This window comes from Pecten maximus, chromosome 4 (genome assembly GCF_902652985.1).
Source record: "Pecten maximus chromosome 4, xPecMax1.1, whole genome shotgun sequence".
NCBI classification, from domain to species: Eukaryota; Metazoa; Mollusca; class Bivalvia; order Pectinida; family Pectinidae; genus Pecten; species Pecten maximus.
The window spans coordinates 32,929,220-32,952,623 of NC_047018.1; the positions used below are offsets into that span (position 1 = coordinate 32,929,220).

Here is a 23,404-nt window from a genome sequence, read left to right on the forward strand (position 1 = left end):
AGTACAGAGATATCAGTACAGAGATATCAGTACAAAGATATCAGTACAGATATATCAGTACAGAGATACATATACAGAGGTATCAGTACAGAGATATCAGTACAAAGATATCAGTACAGAGATATCAGTAGAGATATTAGTATAGAGATATCAGTATCGAGATATCAGTACAGAGATATCAGTACAGAGATATCAGTACAGAGATACATATAGAGAGATATCAGTAAAGAGATACCAGTACAGATATACCAGTACAGAGATATCAGTACAGACATACCAGTACAGAGATATCAGTACAGAGATACCAGTACAGAGATATCAGTACAGAGATACCAGTACAGATATCAATACAGAGATATCAATACAGAGATATCAGTACAGAGATACCAGTACAGAGATACCAGTACAGAGATATAAATACAGAGATATCACTACAGAGATACATATACATAGATATCAGTACAGAGATATCAGTGCAGAGATATCAGTATAGAGATACCAGGACAGAGATAGCAGTATAGAGATATCAGTGCAGAGATATCAGTACAGAGATATCAATACAGAGATACCAGTACAGAGATATCAGTACAGAGATACCAGTACAGAGATATCAGTACAGAGATATCAGTACAGAGATATCAGTAAAGAGATACATATACAGAGGTATCAGTGCAGAGATATCAGTACAGAGATATAAGTACAGAGATATCAGTGCAGAGATATCAGTATAGAGATACCAGGACAGAGATAGCAGTATAGAGATATCAGTGCAGAGATATCAGTACAGAGATATCAATAGGTAGCAGTGTACAGTAAAAATGCCAAATTCTGAAAAATATGGCACATGCTTTAGATATGTAAACATTGCCAGTTAACCTTACATATAACCTCTAATAAAGTATATATATTTGAAATGTGTACAACATTTGCAATTTTAATAGAGCTCTGAAGGATAAGTAAACTGATATTTTCTGTGATTTTTAGAGCTGTGAATACCATGGTAACAGCTTAAAAAATTCTCAAAAATTGCAAAATATTATGATATTTGACCCAAAATGGCACAATTCTCTAAACAATTTTTTTTCTGAAACCTATTTAAAATTAAATATCTCTATCCCAAAGACAGAATTAATCTTGTTTGGACATATGTTGTAAATTAAGTTTTTCCGCTATCTTACCTTTTCTGTGGGCTTCCATTTTGCGCTGTAGGCCAAACTAAATTTCCTGTGTAAACACACGTTCGGAAAATCCGGATATTTAAAATCCGGAACCAATTTATTGATTTTTGTTTTAATAAATGTGAAGCCTGTATGTACTACTTCATACTGGATATACCAATTATAGTGTACATTTATTTTTTCATTTTTTATACATATCATAATACAGGAGTTATTTGCTTAACAAAAAAATTGCCCATGGCCAGGCTGTCTTACTGTGGTGTGCTACCTTATACATCACTTTTGTTAATTCTAATTTTACTAAAAAGCCCATGAATGTCTAGAATATGTTCCGACGAACAAAATGACATATCAGGTTACTGTGTATCTTTAATAGTCACCGAGTATTGCTGATTTCCCTGAGAGGTGTATTTTGACAACTTTTTCTCCCAATCCAGTAATAAGGGGAGGTAATTTTAAAGATGAAAACTCCCATAATTCTGTATATCTCTTAAATAAAGTTGTGTTTTGAGTTGAATGTGGTACTTTGAGTCTCTGTGCATGTAATCAAGCAAAAAATACTATACAACTATCAAATTTAGCCTTGTAATATGACGTCATAGTTACCATGACGTCATCAGTAACTATGATGTCATCAGATGGTATCTATGACGTCATAAATACTCAATGGTGTCATAATAAATAACCAAATTTCTTTCCAAACCTCAGCTTAGCAACACATGCAATATTCTAACTGATAAATCATGACATGACATCCAAGATTTCAAAATGTCATGCCTATGACATCACAGTCATCTGTTTCCACCCCGGTAATTCAGATATGTACCAATGATCATATGAAAGTGTCCGCTGATCCCATTTTATGCGGAAAATGCTATTTTTTCTGCTTTACCGAAGGAAGTGACAATAATTGACAATATTGTATCAACCGTACACTCCATCAATTGAAATTACATGCTTACCAATGTATAAATAAATTGAAAATAATGGTTTCACCAAATATTTCAAAAAATAACACTTACTGTAATAGTTTCCATGGATACGGGGTAATAAATCAGGTAAAACAAACCAGAATTCAGTCTATATGGTTTGTTAGATACCCAATAAGTTATTTTGGGTTTGTTATAAAACATAGAATATCTTTTCAATTTACACTGACTCATTAACATTATGCTTAATTAACCCACCCTTAAAATGGGTAAATATGCGAGTTACCTCCCTTGATTCCTCTAATATGACAAGCCTGATAATAAACAAGTTTTAAATTGTTTTTATGCATTTTTGAGCAATAATGAACTAAAATGAAGCTTAATCAAGCATAATTAAGCACAATTTCCAAAAAATAACATTTTTCAGCCCTTATAAGGTAGCAGTGTACAGTAAAAATGCCAAATTCTGAAAAATATGGCACATGCTTTAGATATGTAAACATTGCCAGTTAACCTTACATATAACCTCTAATAAAGTATATATATTTGAAATGTGTACAACATTTGCAATTTTAATAGAGCTCTGAAGGATAAGTAAACTGATATTTTCTGTGATTTTTAGAGCTGTGAATACCATGGTAACAGCTTAAAAAATTCTCAAAAATTGCAAAATATTATGATATTTGACCCAAAATGGCACAATTCTCTAAACAATTTTTTTTCTGAAACCTATTTAAAATTAAATATCTCTATCCCAAAGACAGAATTAATCTTGTTTGGACATATGTTGTAAATTAAGTTTTTCCGCTATCTTACCTTTTCTGTGGGCTTCCATTTTGCGCTGTAGGCCAAACTAAATTTCCTGTGTAAACACACGTTCGGAAAATCCGGATATTTAAAATCCGGAACCAATTTATTGATTTTTGTTTTAATAAATGTGAAGCCTGTATGTACTACTTCATACTGGATATACCAATTATAGTGTACATTTATTTTTTCATTTTTTATACATATCATAATACAGGAGTTATTTGCTTAACAAAAAAATTGCCCATGGCCAGGCTGTCTTACTGTGGTGTGCTACCATACAGAGATACCAGTACAGAGATATCAGTACAGAGATACCAGTACAGAGATATCAGTACAGACATATCAGTACAGAGATATCAGTACAGAGATATCAGTGCAGAGATACCAGTACAGAGATATCAATACAGAGATATCAATACAGAGATATCAGTACAGAGATACATATACATAGATATCAGTACAAAGATATCAGTGCAGAGATATCAGTATAGAGATACCAGGACAGAGATAGCAGTATAGAGATATCAGTGCAGAGATATCAGTACAGAGATATCAATACAGAGATACCAGTACAGAGATATCAGTACAGAGATACCAGTACAGAGATATCAGTACAGAGATATCAGTACAGAGATATCAGTAAAGAGATACATATACAGAGGTATCAGTACAGAGATATCAGTACAGAGATATAAGTACAGAGATATCAGTACAGAGATATCAGTACAGAGATATCAGTAAAGAGATACATATACAGAGGTATCAGTACAGAGATATCAGTACAGAGATATAAGTACAGAGATATCAGTACAGAGATATCAGTACAGAGATATCAGTACAGAGATATCAGTAAAGAGATACATATACAGAGGTATCAGTACAGAGATATCAGTACAGAGATATAAGTACAGAGATACATATAGAGAGATATCAGTAAAGAGATACCAGTACAGATATACCAGTACAGAGATATCAGTACAGACATACCAGTACAGAGATATCAGTACAGAGATATCAGTACAGAGATACCAGTACAGAGATATCAGTACAGACATACCAGTACAGAGATATCCGTATAGAGATACCAGTACAGAGAAATCAGTACACAGAGATATCAGTACACAGAGAAATCAGTAGAGATATCAGTACAGAGATATCAGTACAGAGATATCAGTGCAGAGATATCAGTATAGAGATATCAGTACAGAGATATCAGTATAGAGATATCAGTACAGAGAAATCAGTATACAGAGATATCAGTATATATATATCAGTAGAGATATCAGTACAGAGATATCAGTATAGAGATATCAGTACAGAGATATCAGTATAGAGATATCAGTACAGAGATATCAGTATAGAGATATCAGTATAGAGATATCAGTACACAGAGATATCAATAATTGAGATATCAGTATAGAGATATCAGTATAGAGATATCAGTATAGAGATATCAGTACAGAGATATCAGTATAAAGATATCAGTATAAAGATATCAGTACAGAGATATCAATAATTGAGATATCAGTAAGAAAATAAATCAGACTTGGGAAGTGTTTAACAACAACACGGAAATTTACAATTACGAGGACATCATCAAGGACAACGTATGAATATGTATATTAGAATACGTAAACGGTATTTACCAGAAATACGTCACTCGTGGCGTCAATTTCTACTCGGAAGTTTGCATAGTCGTAGAAGTGATGAAATGGTACATAGGTTCCATCAGTCATTTTCTTAGATCCAGTAACCTCTGCTCTAACAGGTATCTGTGGCCATCCGGCTGGGTTTACCCACTGCTGAGCTGATGGTCAACAATGAACCCATGTATGTAAGCTTATACTTAGATTATTATATCATTTGTACAAAACAATACATTTTTATTGGGAACTCAATGTAGAATACGATTTATGAACAACAGGTATAGAATTATTTAAATATTGTATTAATTAACGCAAACAATCTTCTAAAAGGCGAACCAATGTAAAATGTCATTCGTAAAAAACCTGTCTTGCCATGTAAATCATTCCGAAAAGATTGAACTAGTTAACACAAAAATATTCATTATTATAGGATATCCTATATAATATGTCGTTTGTGAAAATCTACTAATTTCCGCAAAACACTCTTCTAATGCAAAACCTCAAGCAAAATACGATTTGTCAGTATCTTTCTTAACATGTGTAATTATGAAAATATTGAACTAATCTGCGTAAAAATATACAGTATAATAGGAGATGTAATATACGATTTGTGAAAACTTTTCTTAATGAATATACAAAATATACAGTATAATAGATGTAATATACGATTTGTGAAAACTTTTCTTAATGAATATACAAAATATACAGTATAATAGATGTAATATACGATTTGTGAAAACTTTTCTTAATGAATATACAAAATATACAGTATAATAGATGTAATATACGATTTGTGAAAACTTTTCTTAATGAATATACAAAATATACAGTATAATAGATGTAATATACGATTTGTGAAAACTTTTCTTAATGAATATACAAAATATACAGTATAATAGATTTAATATACGATTTGTGAACACTTTTCTTAATGAATATACAAAATATACAGTATAATAGGAGATGTAATATACGATTTGTGAAAACTTTTCTTAATGAATATACAAAATATACAGTATAATAGATGTAATATACGATTTGTGAAAACTTTTCTTAATGAATATACAAAATATACAGTATAATAGGAGATGTAATATACGATTTGTGAAAACTTTTCTTAATGAATATACAAAATATACAGTATAATAGATGTAATATACGATTTGTGAAAACTTTTCTTAATGAATATACAAAATATACAGTATAATAGATGTAATATACGATTTGTGAAAACTTTTCTTAATGAATATACAAAATATACAGTATAATAGATTTAATATACGATTTGTGAACACTTTTCTTAATGAATATACAAAATATACAGTATAATAGATTTAATATACGATTTGTGAAAACTTTTCTTAATGAGTATACAAAATATACAGTATAATAGATTTAATATACGATTTGTGAAAACTTTTCTTAATGAGTATACAAAATATACAGTATAAAAGATGTAATATACGATTTGTGAAAACATTTCTTAATGAGTATACAAAATATACAGTATAAAAGATGTAATATACGATTTGTGAAAACTTTTCTTAATGAGTATACAAAATATACATGAGTAAAAAGTATCTTTAAACACGAATTTAGTATAACAGACAGGGCGTGTTATGAAACTTAAACATGCATCATCACCAAACGTTGTGATAAAAAGGTGTTATTATTCAGTGACTCGAAACATGTAAAATGGACACATTAATAAATATACATATACATACTTGTAAAATAGTAATCTAACCAAAAGGTGGCGTTCAAGACAGGCCATTGTGTGCAGGTCCTCCAATGGTCACACTGTATGCCTCGAATCGTACTACGTCCCATGTATATCTACGGAAACAACGCTCTTCAAATTACACAACAAACATCTACGAAAACGAGATTTGATGTTATTAACGTACAATGGACTACTGTTAATATGTTTGTTATTCCTCTATGTCAGGTTTCGCCTTGTGCATAGAGAGGATTTACCGTTTTGTGTTAAAAGATTTAAAGGCGGATCATTCAGTATCGAAATTCTCAAGGACTGAAATCTGTGATACTCATAATAACCAATATATTATTCAGATCATCTAATTTTTCTAATATTCACGGGTTGCTTTTTTTTTAACTGTAGAGATGGTTCTTTTACAGAAATTCTATTTAAAACTATGTATTAGCAAGGAGAGAATACAAATTGCATACCATGAATTCCATAAATATCAAATTAAGAGATAAACATTATAGATTATTTAATGTTTTCCCTGTGATTGGTTTTCGTTCTTTAGACATACCTGATTTGCCTGTAAGAAATGAAGTACTCCGGTTGTAGTGAAAACATGAATTTTGCCACCTTGTTCGTTGTTTCCAAATAGAATGTTATTGCTATCGGCGGTCAAGTTGTCAACCTTACAGGAACCGTCAGCTAGAAAAAAAATGTCAATGTGATTAATTCTGCTAGGCTGCGTCTATTATCAAATGATACTACAAGTACATTATATACATTTTATTACTTTTGCCATCTTTACAATATAAGCTCTTTTTTTTTTTTTTTACAAATATAAGTGTTCTATGCAATGGTCAATTGGCGGTGAGTTGTCTGTAATACAGTTTAATAAAGGATTATTTTTCGGAATCAGCGATACATGTATGGGTAAACTGAAGTCACCTGGTTGATGGTCAGCGTTGGTTTAATATCTTACTATAAACTTTATTGAAGACCAAAGGCATTCTACGAATGTTTGGTGCAGGTGATTAGGATACATTTCAATGGTAGACATTAATCATCAAATAAATGCAACAGCGATATGGCACAGTACTAAATACCAGAATGGCATAGATAAATTCCTAAAAACAATCTTCAATTATTTGATGTATGCGATAACAATTGATATTGTATCTCTGTTGAATCACTGACGTATGACATATAGTTGTCAGATGAAACAGAAACATATAGGGCATTCATCGTATGATGAATGCCATGTATAGTCCATATGGCAAAACTTTTATTATTTCATTTGAAGTGAAAGATATTTCCTTCAGACACGTTGAAGATTGTTAAATTCTGTAAACTTACACATTTTAGCGGTAACCATATTTTAGCGTTTTTCGCACTGGAAGCTTCTCGCTAAATTACAATTGCGCTAATAGCACTTATCTACGTTGGTTTCTCTGACAATCACTGTTGGTGTGCTAATTCATCATTCCGCCAAACTGTTTTAATTTGGTTTTGCGGTAAAATATGAGTGTGTCAAATTACGAACGTTTACAGTATGATATATACTTATAATATATACTTACTTATAATATATACTTATAATATATACTTGAAAGAATGGATGTCTTACGATAGGCGTAGAAGAGCTGGTTATTGGTGTAATCAAAGATAAGTTTGAACTGTTCGCCAGCCTTGTACATGGTAAGAGTGGCCTTGTTGTTATTTCCGTCGTAGTATTCCTCGGCCGACACAGTGTAGTTCTTGTCTTCAAGTGTCGCCTCTATCCTTGTCTGGAAGGTCTGTGGTAGTTGGGGGAATGGCGGGTCTGTTGATGTTTACATAATCATTAACCGATACAGATATGTTATAATCTTATATCTGAACACAAAGCTCTATTCCCTTTCGAAATCACACAGAAGTAAAATTACTGATGGTGAAATTAAGTTTTATTCCAAAAGACACTTTATTGTTATAACTCGATTAACAAGTCATGACAGTAGATGAGAGAAATAAACAACAAAGTAAATATATCGATAAATAGAACAATAGTAATGTGATAATGGAAAAAATGAAAGCAACAAGAGGAGTGTTTGTTACCAGTTGGTGCTGGTGTAGCGCCAGTTGTTGGAGTACAGACGGGACCTTGGCTAAGAACACTGTCAATTATCCTAAGCCACACCATAACCAAGATCCATGCGGATACCTGCAAAAACAACTAGCTGTGTAAAATATATCGAATAACAAACTTTCTATATCTTCCTTTAATCACACTATCAAACGAGGTGCATACTGAGGAAGACAATGAGAAGTTAGAGGTAAAGATTTGTGAAGTCAATTACAATTTCAATTTGTTGATTGACGAAGACTATAGGAATGTGTTATGGTTGCGTTTGGAATATTTCGTTGTAACTGCCGCGGTTCTTAATTTGAAAACGTGATATAATTATGCGAGTTGATATCAATTTACACTCGAGTGTCTTCGATCGCGCATGAAGTGTTTATCGTTTGTAAACATCTACATCAACTTTTCCATTGCTAATATCTGACCCCGTTTCATGATATACAATACCTTCTGCGTCCTCTTACGTGTTATATAACGAAGTAAAACAGGCTATTAATACATCATGTCTACAGATTCGTAAGTTTGCGCCAGTCTTCTGCTCAGGAGATACCGGAAACCATGTTTATATCGTAACACTCGGGAATTTATATTTCTCTTCTAAATACTCTTTCTTTTCCACGCATTTTCCTCTAAGCACTGCCATGCAGGTAAGGATAATAGGATAAGAATTCTATCTGCTGCCCTCAATGCTTGATCGCAAGCGGCGACTAAACTAAACTGGGTCTTATTGTTTCTCTTTTCCCCCCAACAACTGTCAACTTCCTAACGTCCCCCTTTTGACATTCAGTTGAGCGTTCGCCCCTGTGAGGACAGATTTATATCCATTCCCCTGGCTGTAAGATACCAGAGTCTCTATAAAGGGGAGTTGTTCTTGCTTAACACTCAACATTTCGGTGGGACTGGTCCGTCCATTGTCAGTATAATGTGACTGGGTGAGGTGTACTAATGGATACCTTCCGCAGTATACTTCAGTGAGGTAACACTTTAAAGTCGTCACCACACTAGCCAAACACATGCATAAATGACCATATCTGATGATAGAATGTCAAGGGATACAAAATCTTATTGTAATCCAATGGTGTTGAGGGCAACACTGTTCTTGAGAAAGCATATTTTTTATGCTAACAAAATATAAATACACTACTCCTATATAAGGTAGTTGTATAATTTTAAATAAATACTGTTTGATATCGGTTTACATAGTGTTAAATGTCATGTGAATCAGCACATGCATAAACCTATCTATAAGATAGCACTGTGATATCTTTATCAATCTGATACGGCGGAGTGTCGCGAGAGTATCCCATCAGACGATAAGTTATGTAGTATGTATATGTACCGGTCAGATATGGGGGCTATCTAACGCTTACCTAGTACTGTAAATAAATAACGCATATATGTGTTACGTTGTGATATAATCATCAGAAATATGAAGTTATGAAGCATTTACTGATATCAATACTATACAATTACTGACTTTGCATTAGGTCGATACAAGGATTTATCAACTCAACCGAGAAAAGTTATATTCACGGATGCATGAGTTAGTATACTAGCATATAATAGAACAATTGTTAAATTTGCACTAGATAGACAAAATACCTAGAGAACATCAATTTGCAAATGGTGAAATGGCTCCTTGAAGCAAAGGAAATTATCGTATAATGTCGACGAAGAAATATATGTAAATTAATTATTTTATTTATGCTGTACGAAAGTTATTATTTTCAAAAAGTTATGTGTTCGCCGTTTTCGAGAAATCACGAAAACAGATACATTGAAAGCAATAGAGAAATTTTAGTACGTTTTCGAAATAAAAACTTTTGAAAATATACAATACTCATTTTCTGAGTGAATGTGTGTCAACTGGATATTTAACAAGCCGGAAATTTTGCTTCAGTCTTGACACAGGGGTTCGTTACAAATAATATAATATATGGGGTGGTACATATAAACTTATATGTAAGACCCATGTGATACATAACGTCTAGACGAGATGATTGTGTCCAGGCATAGGTTCCTGACGCATGAGATAGGTCAATGATATGTAATATCAGAGATATAGGGCCTATGTATTACATATTAGTTACCGATCTCATGTGTCAAGAACCTGTGGTCCAAGCATATTATGGACATTATAAATCGTACCTAGCTAAAGTGTGCTGTAAAGGAACGGTAACTCTGTGTTCGAGAATAGTTCATCTTACATTTTATATGGATGCTGTGGACACAGAGTTTTCGTCCTTGTGAAGGCAATATTTCATTATAAAAACAACAGAGAATACCAACATAAAAACTAAACCCTAATTATAGCTCAACAACGTTAAAACAAGGGCAAAATAATAACAAAAATACAGATCTACCATGGCGACCCTAGGAAACGTACAAGGAGAATAAGACCATGATTTCTACTTCATCGGAGACATCCACCAAACTAATGTACGTCATACTTACCATAATTACAATGCGATGTCTCGACACGTGCATAAGAAAAAAATGAACTTCAATATATTGTTCCGTTAGATATTGGAATGAAAAATCAAGTTTTATCTCATGAGAGAAAAATGTTTTGGGTGAAAGATTGAGTAATCAATTATCAAATACAACTGTCCTATATCAGGAAACAGCTGAATCAGTGTTTGGGTTGGATATTCGTTTAATACGCATTGTTTAGCCCACACAACTGTGTGCTTAAGTCAGATTCACCCGACAACGACTAAGCGAATACTTTATGTTAACTTAATTTGTTTGAAAATTATGACAAGTTGCAATGCATACAACGTACCATTAAGTTTTTTGGTTGACAATTTAGTGGTGTAAAGACATTGCCAACGCCATTTCAAACGCAATAGCGGATTCAGCAGCCATTTATACAGTACTCTAGTCCCACAAGTGATTTTTACCGCTCTGCAGACTGAGAGTCAGTCGAGTTACCCAAGATAGCACCATTCTTCCGTAAGCGATATTTGTGTAGCCGCGATATCACGTAGTAACAGTAACGATTCAAATGTTAAGAAACATCAACAATAATGTGAAATCCCAATTAATATACACTTATATGTAGTAAGTATGTTCAGAAACATCAGCAATAATGTGAAATCCCAATTAATATACACTTATATGTAGTAAGTATGTTCAGAAACATCAGCAATGATGTGAAATTCCAATTAATATACACGTATATATGTTAATGTAGTTAGTATGTTAAGAAACATCAACAATGATGTGAAATTTCAACTAATATGCACTATATGTAGTTAGTATGTTAAGAAACACCGAACGTAACATTGCATTGAAACCAATACAATCTATTAAGATTACCAGTTGATAGAGTATGTAAGGAACAATTAACATTAATTAATGTCGACGGAGTTAAAACAAACTTTAGTAGACTATAAAGTAGTGTCACCTGTAGCTTTACCTCTAGTCTGACATTTGTTGTTACAGGCCTACGGGGAGGTGGGGGAGTGGGGTGTAGGTATTTCTACTGAACTGGGTTGGACACGCTGAATGAAACTGTAGCATTTACTTCGAGAGGTAATGTTGAACTGGGTCGAACATGTTTAATGGAAAAGGGTAACATTTATTTACCGTGATTGCTTACGTTTAATGCATTACAAAACACCAACTTCCATTGAGACGCATGGCTAATATATCTTGATTGGTAACTTTATACTTTAGTTTGCCGTCAAACAAATATAATTTCATTCTCAGATTTTCGTACACTATCACACTTCAGTGCGTAAATATTTCGTCGATTCGATTTAAATATATTCAATACACCAAACAAAGTAGAAGTATATGAGGTATTGCCTCAACAGAATGATGTATGATAATACAGTTGTATCATTGATGTTACGGCATTGCGGGACGGGATATAGTCACATGAAATATTTGTTTGCGTTTAATTTTCAAATTGTCATTTTCAAAAGTTTCTATCCTTGATGTAGTTTTTACTATGTTGCAATATGATATTCCATAGCATATATCTGAACACAAATAGAAAACCATCACGAAATCGTGAATTATAGGCGAACACACGGGAATCAATTGAAATAATTACATAAAAGTGTTAAGCAAGCCTCTATCGATTATAAACAACAACATATAGTTTTACACATTTCTTTGATATTGATAAACGCAGAGGAATTTACATAATTTGGCATGTTATAATCAACATATACAGTGTTTTATATGGTTTAACGATGTAAAGGACTTACCGGCGCCATTTTGAAGAACAGAGCAGCCCACTGCGATGAATGAGCCTGGACTATGGAACGTCCAAAGTATCAACTAATGTTCAGTTAACCACGTTATCCACCCGGTACCGTTATCACAACTGTCCCAGTTATTGTGGAGATATCGACATACGTGTTATCTAGTCTTTGTTCCAGTGTATATCATATATAACGTTACGTACAAATAACTGTTACCAGTCTGTACATTTATACGTCCCGAAATATCCCGTCAAATCACAAGAACGGGGGTGGGAAGTTACACTTATCTTCGAGTCCCATTCATATTTCTTAGTTAAAAAAGAGAGAATTTGTGCTGATTATTACATTATTTGATTGTTCTAGGCCGAATAGAAATAAACAAATAACTAATTTTAGTAGTAAAGGAATAAAAGAGAGGGATGACCTAATCTGAACAATACATCTAATCAGAGACGTGTATATCAAGTCTCCGATCTAATCCTTGATATTAGCGCTGGCTTGTAGATTGGACATAATGCGTTTCAATTATACTTATGATATAAGTTAAGTTAAGTTTATTTCTGGTTCAGGACGTTTTAAGTCCTCTATACCAGACTCAAAATAATACATAATACAGATTGATACAGGATTTCTGTCCGGTCTGGTGTACATTGTTTTTATGATTTAATTGATGCTTTGTAGTTAAAGAAAAGTTCTTGGTTTTTCCAGTGATCGTCTAGCTTGTTTTCGAAGGAGTTTACATTTGATGCTGATATAACATGTTCGGGTAATTCGTTCCAGATTGACACTGTTCTGTTTGAAAAGTAGTTTTTTCAGTAAGCGTATTATATCATTTTTAGTAAGGGTGTACTGTATCATGCAAAATGTATCTACCAAGTCCATCAAGAGATTCTATAATGCTTCTTATAGATTTGTCAAATGCCATCAGCGCATGTGTACCATTAAAATAGATATGATATTTCACAGAAGATAAAAAAAAGTTTTGGGTATACAAAAATCAAATTGCAAAATAAAATAACATTGGTATGCAAAGCAGTGTGCTTTTCTAATTAATTCAAATTATAAATAGATGCAAATACTCTTTAATACATTAAATTTGTGTGTGTGTTTTTAATACAATTACAGGATATTAAAATGCGGCACAGATCATATTTATATTGTAAAGTGGTATACTATTTATTTATACTGTGGTGTTTATTAGTATATAGGTCTCTGTCTTTACTAAGAAACCTTAAGAATTGTTTCGTTGGTTCCCTTATACATGGGGGCCTGATCGTTTTTAAATGTAATCTTCCAGGCATATATCTTGATGGACCTGAAGATGTTAATACGTGTCTTGAAAGTCTTTGTCAGACCTGAAGATGTTAATACGTGTCTTGAAAGTCTTTGTCAAATGTCGTCTTAAAGCAACAAAAAATCACCAGGTCCGTCCTTATTTCGGTCCAACCGTCGCGATGTCTCTACTCTAATTCAAACACCTCCGTGAGAGTGAATTAAGCGCGGGAGATGCTTAAGTCACGTGACTTAGTACAGTGTTATGGCGTCAAAGGGGAAAAAGTACGGTCACATCTACCTCGGAGAATGAATGAAAATAGTGATGACAAGTAACTTCGACCCCCAAAAGCTAGGTTGTACTCGTATGCTTAGCATTTATTCATATTTTATCTTGTTTCAATACTGAGTTACCGCCAGAATTTCAGCAATGACCGGTTTGACAGTTGGCACTCGCGTTGCGGCCGTATTCACCCACGTGGAATTCTCGGGCAACGAGTGTTGTGGTTATTGTCAACTCTGTGACAGTGCGACTGTTGATGATCTGGCTGAAAAGGTTGAAATTTCAGCTGGAAAAGCACCTTACGTCTCATCTTTAAACAGAGGTGATATTGTTTTGGCTCTTTACAGCGAAGATGGGGTGTGGTATCGAGCAAGAATCGAGAGTATGGACGGAAGCGTTGCTTCTGTATTTTTCATTGACTATGGGAATAAAGAGAAAATAAACAACTCGGACATTAAAGTGGCAGTAGATGAATTGCAGACTATACAAGGGTTAGCTACAAAATGTGAACTGGTGGACATATTGCCAAACGGAAATACGTGGACAGATTCTGAAACGGAGCAGTTACATGCTCAACTGGTTGGTTTCGAATTCACTGTCGAGGTTTTGGGATCAAGCAGGTCAACATCACAGAATGGGGTAGCCTTAAGACTTTATAGTGATACAGGACTTTTCAAACATGGAAAAGAGCAAACAACCAAATCCAAAAGCACGAAATCTTCCTCTGTAATTGAGCTCCAAATAGGCATGCAATATAATGCATATTTATCATATGTTGACAGTGCTAATAAATTCTGGATTCAGCTTGTTGACCGAGAACATGAGTTGAATGATCTAATGACTAGTCTTGCAGATTCCGCTGCGGGTGGAGCAGAGAAACTTGATTATGTGTCTGCAGGAAAACTTTGTATGGCTTTCTACAGTGAAGACCAGGCACCATACCGATCATCCATTCTTACTGTCAACGGAAACACTAGTTTGGTTCAGTTTGTTGATTATGGAAATTCAGAATCAAAAGATGTTTCAGAACTTCTGAAACTGCCACAGCACTTTCAGGGATTACCTGCAATGAGTATAAAGTGCTGCTACAAAAGAACTAAAGTTGACAATAACACACTGGAAGAAAAATTGCAGGAATTGACAGAGTCAGATGGTGTTCTTGTACGAGTGTTGGGTCGAACAGATGATGTGTACAATGTAGAAATTGACAAAATAGAAAATATTTCTTCAACTTCAGCCTCACCACAGGTAAACGGTCAGCATTTTATTCCTATGGAATTGGATAGCACCAAGGTGTATGATGTTTGTCTATCATGTGTTGAACACCCTGGCAAATTTTTTATACAGTTGTTAGAAAATGGACCAGAATTGGATCAGGTAATGGTCAGACTCACCCGAGAGTTCAATTCCAACACTTCAGCACCTTCCCTTTCTGCTGGTACTGCCTGTATAGGACAGTTAAGTGATGACCAACACTACAGGTGTGTGATACAGGCTGTGTCTGGAGAAAATGCTCAGGTTCACACGGTAGACTTTGGGTTTAACGAGAACATTACAGTAAATAGGTTACGTGCCATGTCGCCCATTTTCCTGGATGTGCCATGTTATGCAACAGAGTGTACAGTTGATGTGACCAAAACCCAAGATAAGTTCTGGTCTCGGACAGAGATAGATACACTAAAAGGCTTTGAAAGTAAAGTGTCGCTAGTAGCTAAAGTGACAACACGCAGAAGTAATCTTTATCAGTTGGATTTGTATGACACACGAGATAGAGATGAGGACCGTTACGTCAATGCTGAGATGTTAGGTGTTGGCAAATCTGCTCAAAAGGCACATACCATCAAAATGGAAACGAGGAGAGCAGAGCCTTCCGCAGCCGCAAACACTGCTGTGCCCATCCCCCCACCAGAAGTCGCAACAGGCAGTCAAGAGCTGATCTGCGTCACGGCAGTCAAAGCACCTAACATAGTGTATGGACAACTTACCAAGACAGACGCCAAGAAAATTGAGTCACTGCAGATCAAGTTGAATGAAAAATATGATCATATGACTGCTGGAGAAATGATTCTTTCTGATTCTTCAGTTGGAGTGTCTTGTACGACACGTTACAGTGATGGGGGATGGTATCGAGCTCTGATTACACAGAAACGGGGGAATTCTGTATCCATAGCTTTTGCCGATTTTGGGGATGAGACCATCACACAATCATTAGAGTTAAAACAAATGCTTCCCGAGTTTGGCATTCTTTCACAGCAATGTATCCTGTGTCATTTTCCCAGAGCTTCACCTTCCAACAGCAAAGAGATGACTGAGAAACTCCTGCTCAACAAAGTCATAGAAGTGAAATTGATAACCAAAAAAGGTTTGTTATAAAAAAAAACGGAGAAAATTAATTAAAATTAGTTCCTAAGTTATCATTTAATACATTTCTTCAGCGTAATATATTAAAAAGATTGAACCTTTGAAATTGTAATTGTCAGCCTTATTCAGCTGTGCAGGAATTTAATTTGAATTTAAACGTTGAAAAAAAATATGATATTCAAATATTTCTGAACTTCAAATGACACGAATCAGCTGAAATTTATGACACTGTATTTAGAATATACCTTGCATGCAATATAGATGTAATATATATATCACAGATGGAGTATACCCGATGTATGAGGTGGAATTAACCAGCAATATACGGAACCAGGGACTTGCTGGAAAGCTTGAAGGAAGCTCGATGGGCTCAAAACAACCACCAAGACTACCCAAATCTGTAGCAGTTAATAAAGAAGCTAGGTATTACTGGTCAATGAAGAATTTTTCATTGTTCGTTTCATTTCTGCAACATGTAGCATGCCAGAAATTATAATGTTTTGATTTCTTCATTTAAATTTATTCAATCCCATCGTAATGTTTTAAGAAATTTTTAAACTGAAATTAAAAGCATTTAAAAAAAAAAAAAATCTTTGAAAATAAATTGTGAAAAATTAATGCAGTTGTCAACCTTTTCATAAAAAATTATTTAATTTCCTGAAGAGATTTTTTATTTTATATTTTACTGTTGCTGAAACTTTAAACTTTTGGAGAACAGATTTTTCTCATTTGTTTTATTTTCCACAGAGTAAAGACGCTGAATAGAGGAGATGGCTATAGCTTTTTACAAGTTGATTCAGGATGTTCCGAGGAAGTAATGGTCACTCATGTAGTAGATCCACAGCATTTCCATGTCCAGGTGACCAGTATGGCCAAACAGTTGGACACAATGATGGACAAATTACAGGCACATTATGCCAGCATAACAGATATGGAAGAGACCCTACTGAGCCCCTACCTTGGACAACCGTGCATCGCCAAGTACACAGATGACAATAGCTGGTACAGGGCGAAGGTTTCAGGTTTGTAGACCAGTTGGAAGAAACTGGTGCAGCATTATTACCCATGAACCAATAATTATACCCCTAGTAACGAAGTTAGGGGCGGTATACTGGAATAGGCCTGTCCGTCCGTCATCCCATAATTTTGTCAGGACAACCCCTACTAAAGTACTGTTCCAATTTCAACAAAACTTGGCATGTATAATCAGTACAACATGTAGTTGTGCATTCCAACATTTTTTTTTCAATGAAAATGCATTTTTCAAAATGGCCACCGACTTCTGATTGGTTGAGGCTTGTCTGGACAACCCCTACTAAATTACTGTTCCAATTTCAACAGAAATTGGCATGTATAATCAGTACAACATGTAGTTGTGCATCCTGACTTTTTTTTACGCCCACGGGGTATTAGTTATCTCTTGGGATACAGCTCTAGTTAAATATAGCTCTGTCCTGCCTTTATCTTATAACTGGCTTGTTCTGATTTCGCATATGGGCATATGGCCATGTCATAAAGGTTTTGTAAGACACATACAAGTGTGATATCGCGGACATCCAGCTGGACCTTGATTTCTAGCAATATCAGAAGTCTAATCACTAGTGTTGGGACGATTATCGATTATAATCCATAATTGATTGTTTCTTGTCCTGGTAGCGACTATCGATTATGAAAGCTAACAATCAATTATATAGGACGGGAGGTAACTCATACATAACTACATGTACTATCATTATCAAGTGAATATAACACATCATATCCCAAAAAGAAATACGTTATTAACAGTTTTAGAACTGTTTTTCTTAATTGAAAACAATTGTGATTTCCTTATTATGAAACGGTTGTAACGTAGTTGGTTTTGGTCCATCGGCGGTTGATTTGGTACATTGAAAACAAAAGTAACAAAAATTATTCCGAACCTTTCGAAGGTACTTCCGCTGTAAAATAAAATGGACGCGGTTGCCCTAATCTATCCCTATCCTGGCGGCAAAGCCCGGTCGCGGGTTTAGACCAATTTCGGGTTCTATAAAATAAGAGAAGGGGGGGCAACCAAAGAAAATCTGGATATGACGAAGGCGATATGCAAACTGTGCAGGCGGTCATATGCCAACAAAGGTTAGACTATTGTTACTCAATACTGGGTCATAGTCATTAAACATGCAAATATATTAAAGGTTGTGTTTTGAAGATTTTTCCAATAAATTTACATTTATCTATTAGAGTAAATTAATTTGTGTTTCTTTATGTTACAGGCTTACTGAATAATGGTCGGGCAGAAGTAACTTTTGTGGACTATGGTAACACAGAATGCCTACAGAGGGAGACACTAAAGATTGCCAGCCAGGAGTTCATGGAGCTCCCTGCACAGGCAATATTTTGTGGCCTGTCAGGTAAGCACTTTAAACCAAAATGATTTGTAGAAAATATGTTTAGTGGTATTTATTACCGCAAATGTTTACATTGTCAGCCTGCTTGTCCTTGCCCTTGGTATATCTTGTATTATGTCATTTAAAGAACTGTATTTTCATTTTAGTCCCCAAATAATAAAATCTCAAAATTTCATGTCAAGCTCATCTTGAACAGTACTGGAGGGATATTCCTCAAACTTCAAGTGTTGGTTGAGAAATTAATCAATTATTTCAATATTTCATATTTGAAAAAATTGCAGTTTACTCATGAAAAAGTCTTTTTCAATTCACCAATTTCCTTCCCAAAATGAGACAAAAAGGCCCCATCACAAACCAGTGAGGAAAACCCCTGCATTCCCATTGAGAGAAATAGGGGTGTCACGTTAACTGAAAGGACGGTTAACCGCAGTTCATAAGCTCACGGTTCGGTTCGGTTTGCTGTTTGTGAATTTCGGTTCGGTTCTGAATAAGTCGGTCATTATCGTCCGTATTGTAGCAAAGGCGTGTGCTTTTGTGTTATATGATTGATATCTTTAACGATACACGCCTTTGACTATTAACTATGTAGTCGCGCATTCGCAATGAAAAACACGACTGTATTGGTTAGGATTGTTTACCTGACACAGATGGCGGCCAAACTTAAATCAGCTGTGTGGGAATATTTCAATTTTATTAACAAGGATGGTGTTGTCTGCATTGACTGGACAGTGGTCCCTGTGCTTATGTTGTTGCTCACAGTATTAATGTTTTACAGTTTGTTTAACAATTTATTTAAATATTTTCTAATCTAGTCAGTAGTCAACAAATGACGCAGTGGCAGTCTGGCAGAAAGTCAAAGATTTTGTCTTTTTTCTTTAAAATTCAATAATGAATACCTTGAGATGAAGTTTTGTAATGTTTTTTTACTGTTTTATTATTTGTTAGCATATTAAAAGTTATTTTAATGCCCATATGTTCTTTTTAAGTTCTTGTTTAAGATATGAAAAACAAAGATTACAAGGTTGCCTGAACCAAACCGAAATAACCGAAAACCGACAAAAAAAATGAGAACCAAACCGAACCGAAAAAGTCTGAACCTGACACCCCTAGAGAGAAATGTGTAATTTTTTCAAATTCCTAATTTAGACCTTTAGTAAAAAAAAATAACAGCTTAATACCAAGTCTGAAAATGGTGATGTAAAAAAAAAATATTTTGTGAAAATTCAAATCGCCCTGCGTTTATCATCCGTCTGTCCGCAAAACATCCTTGTTATTTTCTGAAAAGTACTGCAGAGATATTCCTCAATCTTCATACTTAGGTTACCCTTGGTCCTTGGTTGTGCCAATTCAATTTCTATTTTTGATCTGAAATGGCCGACAGGTGGCCATCCAGGATTTTGGGAAATAAAGATAATATCACTATTTCTTAGTTTTAAAGGGATATTTCTCAAACTGCATGTGTAGGTTCTCCTTGTTCCCTAGTTGTTCCAATTCAATTTTGATTTTTAATGTCTGGTTGCATTTGGCATCTGCCATTATAGTCGTGGTGGGTAAATTTTGTTAGTCACACTTTTGTTTCCGACTAACAACTTCTCTTTTCTGTAATACAAATGATATATATCCGCAGCCTAATATAGTTCCTATTTTAACAGCAGCATACATGCCATATTTTCAGGAGACCAATAAGGGAGATTGATGATTATTTTAAGGGAGTTTTGCCTAAAATAAGGGAGATTTGTGCGCGACATGAATATCAACATTTTTACTCAATTTATGCATTTTTAGCGAATGTTGACAGAAAGAATGACTGTTCACTGTTCAATGGTTTACTGGATGTCCTGATAACAGTAACACTATTGTAATGTCATAGATACAAATTTTAATGATGTGATGATAATTAACTGTTGAAATTGGCCAGTCCTGGAGGAAAATGAGTTGTATGATAAACGGAATCTTACACTTGTGTCAAATCAGTAAACTTGTTAGATAATTTAGTGTCTCGCCTGAATGTTTGTAACATATCAAATTATTGAACTCATTTGATCGTATATCATCGCCATTCATTTGGTTCCTCTAAATGTCTTAAATGTTTATTTTCTAAATTTTTCTCAATTTTTCTCCGAGTTTGATTTGTTTATTGTTACTCAATACTGGGTCATAGTCATTAAACATGCAAATATATTAAAGGTTGTGTTTTGATGATGTTTGTAGACATATATAAGATTTACCAATAAATTTACACTTATCTATTAGAGTAAATTAATTCGTGTTTCTTTATGCTACAGGCTTACTGAATAATGGTCGGGCAGAAGTAACTTTTGTGGACTATGGTAACACAGAATGCCTACAGAGGGAGACACTAAAGATTGCCAGCCAGGAGTTCATGGAGCTCCCTGCACAGGCAATATTTTGTGGCCTGTCAGGTAAGCACTTTAAACCAAAATGATTTGTAGAAATTATGTTTAGTGGTATTTATTACCGCAAATGTTTACATTGTCAGCCTGCTTGTCCTTGCCCTTGGTATATCTTGTATTATGTCATTTAAAGAACTGAATTTTCATTTTAGTCCCCAAATAATAAAATCTGTCAAAATTTCATGTCAAGCTCATCTTGAACAGTACTGGAGGGATATTCCTCAAACTTCAAGTGTTGGTTGAGAAATTAATCAATTATTTCAATATTTCATATTTGAAAAAAATTGCAGTTTACTCATGAAAAACTCTTTTTTCAATTCACCAATTTCCTTCCCAAAATGAGACAAAAAGGCCCCATCACAAACCAGTGAGGAAAACCCCTGCATTCCCATTGAGAGAAATAGGGGTGTCACGGTTAACCGAAAGGACGGTTAACTGCGGTTCATAAGCTCACGGTTCGGTTCGGTTTGCTGTTTGTGAATTTCGGTTCGGTTCTGAATAAGTCAGTCGTTATCGTCCGCATTGTAGCAAAGGCGTGTGCTTTTGTGTTATATGATTGATATCTTTAACGATACACGCCTTTGACTATTAACTATGTAGTCGCGCATTCGCAATGAAAAACACGACTGTATTGGTTAGGATTGTTTACCTGACACAGATGGCGGACAAACTTAAATCAGCTATGTGGGAATATTTCAATTTTATTAACAAGGATGGCGTTGTCTGCATTGACTGGACAGTGGTCCCTGTGCTGATGTTGTTGCTCACAGTATTAATGTTTTACAGTTTGTTTAACAATTTATTTAAATATTTTCTAAGGCCAAATAAAATTAATTTCTTGTTTCTCAGGCCCGCCCGCATCCAATATGAACCACCCGCACCACTCACTTTTTATTGAAATCAAAAAAATAAAAACGTCCGCGCCGAAAAATAAATTCCGGAAAAAAATCCGACGTTGGTTGCCGCAATATCCGGAACTTGCCCGATCCGTGTTTTAGAATCTCCCAAATCAGATCATTGAAACGTTTGTTTATCTTTTAGAAGCTTGATTTTTCGATTGCACATGGTAGCAATGATTTCCATTCAAATATCTTTTTCTGGCAGTGTTATTTTACCCTGGACAATCATATCAAATTATAGCGACACTTGTTCGTTTGGCGAACTTTACAAGGGTCTGCGCGATGGATCGCTTGGTCCCGACGACTGGTCGTTTCCGCCAAAATTCATGGACCATGATGTTTCGGCCGCGATCGGCAAACGGAAAGCTGATGTTTTTGTTAAAGTAATGATCGATGTCTTTGAAGGTAAACGAAGCAACAAAACTGTTTGGACATTATGTAAGAACCAAATCTGAAAACATAGGGAGTTCCTGATCACTTGTGTACATCTGGTGAACATTGAACATAAAATTGTATTTCAATTGTTTTTCAATTTAAATTGCAAGTTTAATACCAGAAAATAAAGACAATAGTTTAAAATTAAGATTTCTTTATTCATTTTATGCATTTAACAATTGACACAATTTCAAATCACATGATTCATGTATATGTATCATTATGTGACTGAGAGAAAAAAATAAAAAAAGTCCCTCCCTCATCACATTTTTAGGTATTAAAAAAAAAAAAAAAAAGTCTCCCTCCCTCATCCTTTTTTGGAAAAATGTGCCTGAGAAACAAGACATTAATTTTGTTTGGCCTAATCTAGTCAGTAGTCAACAAATGACGCAGTGGCAGAAAGTCAGAGATTTTGTCTTTTTTCTTTAAAATTCAATAATGAATACCTTGAGATGAAGTTTTGTGATGTTTTTTTTACTGTTTTATTATTTGTTAGCATATTAAAAGTTATTTTAATGCCCATATGTTCTTTTTAAGTTCTTGTTTAAGATATGAAAAGCAAAGATTACAAGGTTGCCTGAACCAAACCGAAATAACCGAAAACCGACAAAAAAAATGAGAACCGAACCGAAAAAAGTCTGAACCGTGACACCCCTAGAGAGAAATGTGTAATTTTTCCCAATTTCCTTTTTTCAAATTCCTAATTCAGACCTGTAGTAAAAAAAAAATAACAGCTTAATACCAAGTCT

The 23,404-nt window shown here is 34.5% G+C and overlaps 2 protein-coding genes across 2 annotated transcripts in view; one reads left to right on the top strand and one right to left on the bottom strand.

Annotated features, from left to right (window-relative positions):
* LOC117325877 overlaps nt 1-12,711 on the bottom strand; it is a 36,849-nt gene extending 24,138 nt beyond the window's left edge. The window contains exons 1-6 of the mRNA XM_033882376.1: nt 12,608-12,711; nt 8,363-8,468; nt 7,896-8,090; nt 6,843-6,973; nt 6,291-6,399; nt 4,564-4,724 (exon numbers count right to left, since the gene is read on the bottom strand). Of these exons, the coding sequence (XP_033738267.1) occupies nt 4,564-4,724; nt 6,291-6,399; nt 6,843-6,973; nt 7,896-8,090; nt 8,363-8,468; nt 12,608-12,616 (711 nt within the window). The 5' untranslated portion in view covers nt 12,617-12,711. The remainder of the gene's footprint in view (nt 1-4,563; nt 4,725-6,290; nt 6,400-6,842; nt 6,974-7,895; nt 8,091-8,362; nt 8,469-12,607) is intronic.
* Nucleotides 12,712-14,154: 1,443 nt separating this feature from the next.
* LOC117325879 overlaps nt 14,155-23,404 on the top strand; it is a 36,296-nt gene continuing 27,046 nt past the window's right edge. Inside the window, exons 1-4 of the mRNA XM_033882378.1 lie at nt 14,155-16,521; nt 16,802-16,943; nt 17,268-17,542; nt 21,193-21,330. Coding sequence (XP_033738269.1) covers nt 14,307-16,521; nt 16,802-16,943; nt 17,268-17,542; nt 21,193-21,330 — 2,770 coding nt within the window. The 5' untranslated portion in view covers nt 14,155-14,306. The remainder of the gene's footprint in view (nt 16,522-16,801; nt 16,944-17,267; nt 17,543-21,192; nt 21,331-23,404) is intronic.